Source organism: Sturnus vulgaris, chromosome 7 (assembly GCF_052056855.1).
Source record: "Sturnus vulgaris isolate bStuVul1 chromosome 7, bStuVul1.hap1, whole genome shotgun sequence".
In the NCBI taxonomy this organism is placed as follows: domain Eukaryota; kingdom Metazoa; phylum Chordata; class Aves; order Passeriformes; family Sturnidae; genus Sturnus; species Sturnus vulgaris.
The window spans coordinates 25085365-25097705 of NC_142249.1; the positions used below are offsets into that span (position 1 = coordinate 25085365).

The 12341-nt window shown below is 38.0% G+C and overlaps 1 protein-coding gene across 5 annotated transcripts in view; it reads left to right on the forward strand.

The window, feature by feature from the left end:
* Window positions 1-12341, forward strand: part of RBMS1 (RNA binding motif single stranded interacting protein 1) — a 141652-nt gene that overhangs the window by 97872 nt on the left and 31439 nt on the right. For all 5 annotated transcript variants that reach the window (XM_014880859.2, XM_014880860.2, XM_088168147.1 and 2 more), the window contains exons 3-4: window positions 5543-5601; window positions 8404-8495. In XM_014880859.2, the coding sequence (XP_014736345.1) occupies window positions 5543-5601; window positions 8404-8495 (151 nt within the window). The remainder of the gene's footprint in view (window positions 1-5542; window positions 5602-8403; window positions 8496-12341) is intronic.

Sequence of the window (12341 nt, forward strand, 5' to 3'; positions counted from 1 at the left end):
TGCTGACAACTCTCTTGGCTCTTTTTCTCAAACCTGAGGAATTTTCTTTGCTCCTTTTGCACTGGGTGTTACAGAGAAACTGGGAATTCCAGCAGAGATCAGGCCTTCCCATGGGCTGTGAGGGTTTTTCCTCGTCAGGTCTCAGCTGAGATGAATGGAGTGGCCTCCACCCACTCGATATCACCATGCTGTCACAGGCAGGATAGATGGTGGTGTGGGCCTGGCTACTAAGACCATCAGTTATATGTTATATAAATGGTTTGAGTCATAATGTTCAAAACAGAATACTTTGTGTTTGGAGAGGTGAGGATCTTAACATTTGCACATCACTGATTTGCAGAAGTCCGTGTTTGTTGTGTGCATTAATTTGAAGTCATACTAAAAGATTGCATGATTTCCTTTCAAGCAAGAATTTGCTGCATTAGAGTGCATGCAAGGTACCCACTGACCATGTTGTGTGGTGAATAAGGCCATCTTGAATAAGAAATATTTTGTTGTTGTTGTTCTCTCTTATTTTTAAAGCTGATTTACAGACTGAGCAGGCCCACCTGCTTTTTCTTTTCAATGTTAGAATTAATATATAGAAACTGCTTTGGAAGTATTTGCTTTGTGCATTTTCATCTAGTTACTTACCCTACTCAAAATTACAGTTTATTTTGATGTGGATCTAGTCAGCAGCTGCATTATATTTTAGGATTAATTAGTCTGCTCTCCTATGTGACATTCCCTGTGACAGGCCAGGTCTGCCTGTTTGTTGTGCTCTTTCCGGTCTTTGAGTCGCCTGGGGAGAATATTGGCTCCCTATCAGAATATTTTGTCTTCAGCCAGGTTCTCTTTCCATTCACAATTCCACCTTAAAGTCAATTAATGTACTTGGAGCCACTTACAAGTTATGAAATCCACGTCTGGTTTTACTGCACAATTCTGGATCTTAAAAATAAGAGCATTCCATGAAGGGCAGTGATAAGATGCTAAGATGTAAAAATTAATCTAAAATAAATGCAGAAGATATGCAGCATTGTTTCTGTATATCAGAGGATTTTTGACAGCACTACAGTAATGCAAATTATAACAGCAAGATCTCTAGGAATGTTCATTTTACAGCTGGACTGGACATAGGCAAGGGGAGATCACTGTTAATCTTTAAACAAAGTTCTGGACAGTTCAGGAGGGAGGACCTGAGCAGCATTTAAAAGGCAAGGACTTTCCATGGTAGCAGAGATCCTTCTGGCATCGTTTTGTCCAAGTCAACATCTTGTGGTAGAGAAATCTTTCACAGCAAAAGCTGAAAGAGAGGCTGAAAGTATTGCAAAGGGTAATAGTGTAAGCTTGGTGGTATGAGGCATATTACATTATGTTGTGGACAAAGATTTAAACAATTCATTCCAGACAAACCTTATCAAGCCTCTCTCTGCCTGTTCTTACTGTACCTCCCCTAATGCACACACAGATAAGTTCTTTCAAGACTCAGAACAGCACTTGGGGCAGAGACTTCAAGCTCCTTCCCATTCTTTGTCATGCTCAGTATGGCATCTTTTAACCCTCACATTTCCATGTATGTTTGTCATGCTGCCAGATGTACAAAGGGAGAAGAAGAAATAGTGTTTCAGGTTGATTCTTGTACTTGGTTTTCTAAGGACCCTTTTCTTTCAACATTGTGGAGATTGCCAAAATTAGGCTTCAGAGATGTTTTAAATATCAAATGTATCCCTAGCTATTTGCAGTGAATCTGTCAGGATGATTTTTTGCACTGGTTTTAACTATGTTGCTGAACAATATGATTTAAAAAAATTATGTGGTGGTGCTTTGCTTCTGGTCTTCCACTTCAAAAGCATCTAAGACAAAGGTATAGTGCAGTGTTTGACATTCTTATTGCCTGGCACCACATTTTGGGGCAGCGTGAACAGGTGAGGGTTATTTTTTCATTTCTGCACTATGAGTATGTAATGAGCAGCAGTAAACATTATCCTGTTAAGCAGCTGTACTGCAGTTTTTCCTAGCTTGGCTTTGAACATGATTCTTCTTTATCTTCTGTCCAGACTTATGTTTATATTGGTGTTTTATACCACAACTATATCTTGTACACTGGGTCACAAGCACTTACTGAGCACACCCCCATTAATCCCATACCCAGTGCACCCTGACAATTATTTTATATTTATATTTATATATTACACACCTGCCTCTTACCCAAGCCCTCTCTTTCTCAATGTGTGAGTTGATATTGGTACAAGTGCTGTTCAAAAAGGAGATGCAAAGCTGAAAACATCTTTCCATCTCCAAACGTAATTCAGACTGAAGAATGTGTTAATAGCACTCAGAAGAAAAAAAAATACTCTCTATTGCTGCTGAACATGCGTTTGATGTTATTTTGGGGAGAAAAATAACCCACCTAATAAGAAATATCTAGTTGTTTGTCACCAGCCAGATTAGCAGTTATATCTGAAGACTGGTACTTAATTTAAAAGAAAGCATGTTTTTAAAAGCTGTCTCAGCTGAAAGGGAATGAGCAATCACCAAATGGTGCAGAAGTGATTCTGCCAGCCATAGGAAGAAGCAGTGCTCTGCTGTAGCTACAAAATCTCACCAAGCATGCAGTAAGGCTGTGGAGCAGAAGAGAACCCTCAGCAAGTGCCTTAGACAGCTGGATGTATATAAGCTTTGAGAGGAGTTAGGATTTTCAGGCAAAACCTAACATCATAGACATCTTTGGAATACAAATTTTCTCTTGCTTGCTATAATCCTTTTTGTAAGCAGGCAGTACATACCAGCTTGCATCATGACTGGTGTGTTTTATAGCTCATTGATTTCTCCAAGGTCTTGATTGCAGTTGAAGACAGAGGCTTGTGTTAAAAGCAGAATATAAGGACTGTAGAATTCAAGGGGAATAAAAGTTTTCACAATGGCCATAATGTGAAGGAAGCACTTGCAAGAAACTGCAAGGAGTAATTCTTCTGGTATCTGACCACCTTCTGGGAACAAGGAGGGTGTGCATCCTGCTGGCCAGGCTCAGGGTGGGTAAACTGCTTTTCTGTGCCTCATGGCATGAGTGGAGAACAACTCACACATGGGAGGGAAAATCGTAGGAGAAATCCGGGTGATAGCTGCTATTGTTACACTGGTTTCCAGTTTGTTCCTAGACTCACACTACTGAAGTTTCTTGGCAGCCTTCCATGGTGGCTGGTTCTTTGCAGGAGCCATGCTCTCTAGGACAGTGCAATCAATCACTAAGCCATCTTTGCACAGTGGAAGGTGGACCATGAAGTTTCTGTACAGAACAGATGTGCAGAGATGTGTTATGGGCTGGTGAGCATCAGCACCGTGGGCTGGAGCAGTCCAAGGCAGCCCCAACCCAGCTGGTCAGGTCACTGTGTTTATATAAATACCCAGTGCTGTGCTTCTTCACCACCACCACTTGCTGTGCTTTCAAGAACTGACAGAGTAGCAGAGACAAGATCATCCTTCAGGGATTTTTTTCCCACAAAAGGCTGTGCAGCTCTTCACTTTAAGAAGCTTTAGGGAGGCTGATAGGATATGGAGAATGCTGGCTGTCAGATGTCATGCTGGATGCAAGTGCCCTGAGCATTTGCCTCTCTCATTTACAGCATGTGCATTTACTCTGCACTCAGAAAAAATCTGGAGAAAACGTGAGAAATTTTGACTTGGGGACTATAAAGCTTTCTGAATGGATTGATGTATTTGGAAAATAAGTGGTATGAATAAGGAAGTACCTGCTCCAACTATTATGCACAATTTTTATTGCTTTATTACAGCTTCTAAAATGGTAAATTTAGGTATGCACTGATTTTAATTGATGCTTGTATGTTTTTAGGCTATAGATGCATAGTTCTATTTTATATCAGTGTAGATGCTCACAATTTCAGATAAAAGAAGGAAGCCACCACCTCATGGCTTGTGTCCTGGGTTTACTGTCTTGCAACTATTTGAAGCCATCCAGTAACTGTTGCATAAACTGCAAGGTCTTGAAACTGGTCACAAAAAGTGATAAATACACTGAAAGACATATTTAAATGCTCTTTGTGGGGAAAGTATTTTGTAAATAGGCTTTGCCTTTGAGTAACTATCACTTTACAAGTGAACAGTTAATTGAGTACTCTTAATAAACAAAGCTTAATTTATTAGACTTCTAATATATTTTGAAGAATTTTTAAGACTGATACAGCTGCTGCAGAAATGGAGTTAATTGTCTTTTGATATAATTCTTTTTTTTAAATTATGCTCACTCTGTTGAAATTCTATTAAGCAGGTAAAACAGCAAAAGTTCATTTTTCCCCAAATTCCCCTTTCGTATACTGATAACATTTCTCATAATTCTCCGTTCGTTTTGGGTTCTTGTACAATGATGAAGAGCCTCTTATCACACAGTGCATAGATACAACTGTTAGTGTAATAAGTTACATTGCATTCTCAAGTGAAAGCAAACTCCTTTTGCATAATTTTTTTCTTCTGTCCTCAGAGCACCCTAAGAAATGTAGTTGACAAGCAGACAGAGGAGGATGTGGGAAGGAGCTTGGGAAAAACCTGTGCTCCATTTCCAGTCCCACTGTTGATGCAGGCCTAGAGAATTGCTGTTTTAAAATTGAAAGTGGGATTTTTATTCCAAGGGAAATTGCAAGCAGGAACAAATTCTAATCTAAAAATGATCAAAATACCTAATTCTGATAAACTCTACAGAGTGCATCAGAAACAGCCATTGTTCTTATAGCTGGGATTACTCTCCACCTGTTTCCCAAGCTTAGTTGCTGAGATCTCTGTGTGCTCACCTTTGAGCTGCATAGCAGACTGGGCTTACCAGGTACTGAGAAGCTGAGAAACTGGCAATAAGAAAAAGAAAATCAAAACTTTCCCGAGGGATATTTTTGTTTTAGTTGAAATTGCTTATGTTTACAGAAATGTACAAATTTTTTTTGCCAACTTTGTTGATCAGCTTTCATAAATCTTGCCGTTGTCACATTCCAGAACAGAATGATATTAAACCAGATGTAGTATTTTTTGTATTTGTCAGTTGGGGTTATGCTGGGTTTTTCTCTCTCTTTTTTTTCTTTCCATACTGTGCTAGCCAGCAAGCCTAGCACTGACAAGGCAACTGGTCTGCTTTAACTAGTCTATATACTGAGAGAGTCCCAGCTTATATCTATATCAAGGTGTCCTGTACATACCAGGATTTTAACTATATGATTTTTTTTTTCTATAAAGCACTCTTTTCAGGCTTGTTCTGTGATTCTGTGATGCCACTGAGAATATAGGGCAAATAGAACAAGATTGTGCTGGAAATTGTTAATCTTTTTTGTCACTTCCATCTATATATGAGTTTGCATTCCATAATTAAATAGTTTATATATTGTTTCATTTTGCATAGAGTAAAGAATATAGATATAATGATATAAAGGATATAAAGATGTAAGATATAGATATAAGATAAAGATATAAAGATACAATGATATAAATAAAGTGATTTGTGTGTCTGTTATATTAGGATGTTCTTTTCTCATTTTCCTTACACATGTATAATACATTTTAGGTATGGGAAAATTGTATCCACGAAGGCTATTTTGGACAAGACTACAAACAAATGCAAAGGTATGTTTATTTTCCCTTATACTACATTCCCCTGAAAGTCGTAACTGATTCCATAAAATACGTTAATGTTGTATTTTAAGTGCTTTTTACCTTTGTTGGTTTGGTGTGGGATTTTTTTTTCCCCATTGTTGCTCCTAAACGAGTTTTATTCTTGCTGGTGGTTGGTGTATTCAATGCATTTGCCTCCAGCGGAGCTGGCAGGCAGCCGGTGTCGGTGGCGCAGCCAAGCCAGAGTGAAGCTGACATGCACAGTGCTGGCTGGCAGCTCGCCTCTATTTTAAAAACAAAAATGGAGTTAAAAGCAGCTTTTCCCCTTTTGCCTGGAGAAACTAGGGAAGCTTGCAGATGACCATTCAACTATACTAAGTATCTTAAAAAATTATACATTGTGGAAATAAGCTCCATTGATTAGTGTAGCTTGAAGCAGTACTTAATTACATGTTCCAGTACTCTAATTGTGTTTTGTTATGTTCTATTGAATGTATTGGGAGCAAAGAGAGGGTTCATTTTCAATGAAGTAATTGCAGCTGGGAAAAAAAAATTAGAACTCCTCTAGATAAGCTGGATACATCAGTTCATGGATTTTCATCACTCACTGCAATTACACCTATTCGGATCCCAGCATGTTTGTGGTGGGAGAAGATGTGGTAGCACACACTGAAATACCAGATTTCAGACTTTAATTTTTTACAATTAAGAGGGTAATTTCTAAGCAGAGTGAAATATTCAGTCAGCTGATTGAGCAGTGTTAATAAGCATAGTGCCCGTGAATGAGCAGAAAGCTGATAGGCAGAGGGAGGAGAGTTCATCATTAATTAAGACAAAGCTTTTGTGCAGAACTTGGAATCAGTGCAGGGACATAGCTTCTCAACTCCCCATCTTAAGCAAATTAAAGAGGCACTGACAGTTAAGAAAACAATATTTCTAGAAGATTTTTTCCTAACTTGTATGCCGATGTTATTGTGACTAGGAGAGAGGAGATACCCTTTTCAATTATTTTAATTAGTTAATGCCTATGATTGCACTTAACTGATTTAGTCTCTCCATTCTGTCAGTTACTGAAGTGTTCAGTAGTCCTTTCAGAGATACAGAAATTCTCACATTAATTCTTTAAGAGATCTAAGATGACTTTTTCAATAAAGAATTTAAATCTCATTGACAAAAGCGGTAGCTAACAGCCTGTTGTGACAATACACTGCAAGGTGAGTTCACTGTGTGTCACTGAAATTGCAATGGGAACATAAGTAGGCAGAATGCAAATATCTAACTGGAATTTAACCAAAAGATTGACAGCATCTCTGGCTTTTGCCAAAAAACACACCATGGGGTTTAAACTAACTGGAACAATGAGCAATTGAGTTTCTGTATCATCTGGAAGGTGGCAAAGCCAGCTTTGATGGCACGCTTGGTGTCAGTATGAAACTTGGTCTGTATTACACCCTGCAGTGTGCTGGTGATAACCCAGGCTGCCATGGCTGTGGAGACCTAGTTTGGGGTATGGGAAGTTAGTCTTGCCTTGGCAGCACAAAACTTTGTATGAACTAATTCACTTTGTTTCATGTCAGGATTTAACAATCCACACCACCACGTGTTACACAAAACAATATGCTGCTTTCTTCAGTTTCTTGGCAGCATAAATAAGCTTGCACTGATGTGCACGGCTGCTTGAGCTGTTTTTCCCAAGTTAAAAGCTTTAAAACTTGTTCTGTTTTAACGTTAGACAACCTTTTCTCAGTATAGATATATTGTAAGAGGATAGTAATATATTTGAAGAGATATTTCCATTTTCTACTCCTCCAGAGGTTAGTTCATTGTTGGTTTTTTTGCTTTTTTTCTTTTACCCCAGCTTTAACTCTGGAAAGGGATTTTATTAATACTTGGGCAGTTCACTGGTGGAAAACGGGGATTGAAAAATGCATAATGAGGTTTGCAATAACATCTAGTGGAAGTAGCTTCCAAACTCTGACTGCCTCTTGGTGAGCCTTGAGCCTCCAAGTCCCAGGCTGGATTAAAAATCCCAGCCTGTAAGGTCAGTGTCTGTTAAGGCCAAAGTATATTGCTATTTGGACATCCTGGAATCCCTTAGTTATATGTTCTTGTTCAGAATAAGAAAAGAGGTTATTGCAAATATATGGAATTTGTTTAAATTGGTGTTGAGCTTATTTTAATATTTGAAGATTGCATTATATGGCATAGAAAATGCTTTCAGGACAGTTTTTCACATTCTTTCAATAATAGGAAAAACCATTTGCTTTCATTGAAGCTGGGTTTTCACTCACTTTTAAATTTAACTGTTTTAGGTATATACAGTGAGATAAGTAATTTACCAAAAATTGGGTACGTGATGTGTCTTTTAAACTAAATTCCTCTCCCAATGCTGAATTAACGAGAAGTAACTTACAGACTTACTTGTCGTTTATTCAAACTGTAATAAGAATTTCTTCAGAAAAGTTAACAGATGATGCTTTATTTGGTGATCTCTGAAATAACCTGCTATTAGAAATTACATACCGGATAATACAAAGCAAAGGACCATACTGCTTGTTAGCAATTTGACCAAAATTCTGATAATGAGTGGGCATGGAAATGGATTTGTTCCACTAGGGCAGATCTCCACCAGTTCAAGAGCTTTGCTAGGGTTTTTTTTTTGTGGGGGACACTGCATGAAGAACTTGAGTTCAAATTGTCCCTCTTCACCAACAAGTATTAAATAACCATGCCAGTAGCACGGCTGTTGGCTATGAAGTGTTTGCTTATGAGCTGGTTGCCGTCTTGTTAACAAAATGATATTTTCTCTTTCAGGTTATGGTTTTGTTGACTTTGACAGCCCAGCAGCTGCTCAGAAGGCAGTTTCTGCTTTAAAGGCCAGTGGAGTCCAAGCACAGATGGCAAAGGTGAGTTAACCAGCTAGTTCTTGCAATGCGTTGTGAAGGTGAACAAGCCTGTACAGGGGCACAGCAAGGGCAGTGTGGGGTTCCCAGCTGCAGGGCCCTTTGCAGAGAGCACAGCCCTCAAGCCACGTGGTTATTAACGTAATGAAATGGAGACACTTTGACTGCCATATCCCAAATAATCTCTAATTAAGTAAAGAAGCATGATATTGTAAAGTCTTCAAACTGATCTCATTGCATTTATCAATTTATTCATAATAGTCTTTTCCATTGGCTTCATCAAACAAAAGCTTAGCAATAATTTGTAAAAACTACAGCGGGCTTAATGAATTGATTTACAACACAAAGGTATGAAAGTTTTCTTAGATTGTCTCTTTGTTACTAAGGTTAGAAGCCTTGTGATTTAGGGATTAATTTTTAAGTATACCATGGCAAAAATTAACCTTTGAACTTCGTTTCAACCCTTCTACTATATTTTTTGCTAATATAAGTAAAATTTGGAATCTGAGCATTAATGATAGATGTCTTGAAATTCTTAGCCAGCTCTTGGCTGACCTACTTTTGCATCAAGGCAAACCCAAGAATTATTAAAAAATAACAGAATGAGAACTGTCTTCTTTTTCTCTAATTTTTAATGAACCTTGCCTCTGAACCAGCTTATTAGCCAAATGTGATCTTCAGAGCATCCTCAGTGCTCTTTTATGAAATTAGGGAGATGATGCTTTAGTAATGATTCCATCATGCATTCTTGTTGGGTCAGATGGCCTGGTTCCAAAAGAGAGCCATAAACACTTCTACAAATTTGTTAACTAAAGAAAATATTACCAGTATAATCTGCTGATATAATTCTGGTACCTCTTAAAGCAAATTTATTTTTAGTTTGAAAATTATATACTGATCTAAAAAACCTAAAATCTAGTAATCTCAGAGGCTTTTTTATTAAAGTAGTCTGCTAAAAATCTAGCAAATCTTTTATAGTTTTCCACTAGGTACAGATTTTTTTCAGATGAGATATTTTCCACAGCTTCTCAGCTGAAGAGAACAGTTAAGCTAACAACATAAATGTCTTTGGATGGATTCCAGGACAACAAAATGGAAACCATATGCTTCATACTTAATGCGTGTTTCATTACAGCCATGACACAAACATACATGCTTACTGGAAAACACTTGTGGGGTTTTTTTTCCTTTTATAGGGTTTTATGTATGGTTAATAAAGGCCATTTATTTAATCTTTAGGTTTTAGGTGATCACTTTAAAATATACCCAGATTTTTCAAAGTTCTGTCTGCCATCTTATGAATATGATATCTAGGTAGGAGGGATAAAAAGATTTTGAAGTCATGTAAAATCATTTTCTTAATGAACTTTGATGTCTGATTTAATTGTTTTCTTGAGTAGATGGAGAAGCTCTAACAATTAACTGTAGTAACCTAATGAATAGTTTCTTAATCTTTTTAATAGTATATATTTCTGACTCATTTCCTCTGACATTTGCAAGATTGGTAATATTTCTTTTTGTTAGCATTAATGAAAAAATGTGCACCAAAATATCCTAGTTTTGGGTATTTTTATGACCCTGTGTCAAGCTTGATGACCTGTGGGAAACCTGTAACTATGAGGTTTGCATTCCAGTGAAACTTGTTCTGCTAATTAACATAGAGAGAGTGTTTGAATTACTAAAAAGACCAACCCCAAAATCAGCCCAATGAACCGTATCACAACAAGCAGTCACTAGTGACTGTGAGTTTGAATACTTTGATTTTTGTCTGTTTTGAGCCATTGGATTTTTTTTTCCCCTAGGCAATGCTGCTCTCCTTTTGTCTAAGAAATCCTATCTCTGCTTAGATGCTCCAAACTGGAATGGCCAGTCACAGTTGCTTTGGCAAGATTAGCAAATCACACCCTTCACATGCAAGACACTACAAAACTTCGTGTTTGTGTGTTTAGTATTTTATCCTTTTGCATGTGACCACCTGTGCCATGGGGTGGTGGTCCTGCAGGGACACTGCTTCAGGCTTAATCCTGAGTGTCACAGAGAAGGATTTGAGGAGTTTCCTGTCTGGGCAATCGATTTTCTTATTGACCGCCACAGCTGCTGCTGTTCAAAGGGGAAATCCATGCCCAGGGTGGATTTTTCCATGGGAAGGTGTTGTAATTGCTCTGTGCCCAGGGTGTCAGGAGCAGCACACCTCCTCAGTGCTCTCCCCCTTCCCCCAGACATGGTTCCTGACCCACAGGAAGGAAAATGAACAGGGAGGAAAATGTACTTGCTGAAGCCCCCTTGTAACTCTGGCTGCCATAAGGTCCTTTTTGCAGTGTCCTGCTGTAGCTCTAGGTTAGCGAGCTGAAAACTACTCACATCAGCAAGTTTATCTGCAAATCCTGCTTTAGTCTGGAAGTGGTTCAGATTTTTATATATTAAAATTTTTGTTGTTTTGTAGAGATAACGTCAATTACAGTTATATAATTTTTCAAAACATTAAGTAGCAAATTACATTATTATTATTATTATTATTATTATTATTATTATTATTATTATTATTATTATTAATAATAATAATAATAATAATAATAATAATAATAATAATAATTATCCTATCCGTAGGATAAAATCATGCTGTACTTGGCAGTCTGATTCCCAGTTGATCTGACTTGAGAAAAGTCCCACCTGCTGTGTTTTACTGTTGCTGAGCAGAGTGGGAAGGCCCAGGGCCTGAGATACAGCTTCAGGCGAAATCCTGCCAAATCTGTTCTGGGGCCACTGTTGGAGGAGAAGTTGCCACCACTCAGGAGATGCCACAATAATGGAACTCAGTGTCAGTCCATTGCTCATGAAATACCATGTCTTCACTCTTCTGCTCTTTCTGAGATCAGAATTGGGAACCCTTGGCTAAGACAAGGCAGCCTCGGAAGAGTTGTGCTTTGTGCTGGATCGGTGTCTTCTGGTCATTGCTGAAACAAATGTTTCCAGTGGTTCCTTTTGGCCAGAAAATGTGGCTAAGAGCTCATATAAGGTGCTAAGTGCATAGCCAGGGGATGGGAGTAGTTTTTGGATGGAAATTTAAAATTGATTTAACAAGCTATTGCCCCTCTTCTCTCTTCCACTTGAGTATTGCTAGTGGTAAGTCCATCTTTTTCAGAGTATGTAAGTGGCTGTGGAAGGGATCAGATGATGTGAGCTGTACTGGTAGCCAACTTGTTTCAGGACCCACCAGTAAATACCAGTAGATTATGCCTTACTCAACAGATGTATTGCAAGAGTAGTGTTATTTCTAAGCTAGTTAGAAACTACTGGGTGTCCAATTTTAATTTTCATTCCTTTTAATATATCAAAATTTATTTTCTTAGTTAATTGTTCTTGCTCTTGGAGGAGTGATTATAAACCAATAATCATAAGTTCAAAAGCTCTGATTTTGTAGAGCTGTGCAGTCTTATAAGATTAGTAGTAGTATTGAAAAGCTCTGACCATTTTGTTTGTTAGAAAAGTTGTGGTTGCTGTCAGAGTGATTCTTCTGAGAGCCCTCTTCTCTTCCCAACACCCCACAGGTAAAAGTGAAATAACTCTAGGTTTCTACATTATTCAGAGCAGACAGAAAGTAATTTTGTGTATAGGAAGATAGATACACACAGAAAATCCACTATATATTGGTATTTTGAATGGAGATTTAAAATACCGAGAGTCTGTAAGGATATTTTAGAACTGGTGAGGTATAAATGCTATGGAGATATCAGACACCTAAGTTCTCTTGGACTTTTGACTTTGAGGTTAACATAAAGCATTCAAGTCACTGCTCAGACCAAGTTCTGTCCCATCAAATAGTGTTAACTGAATTCACCTGTAGCTACT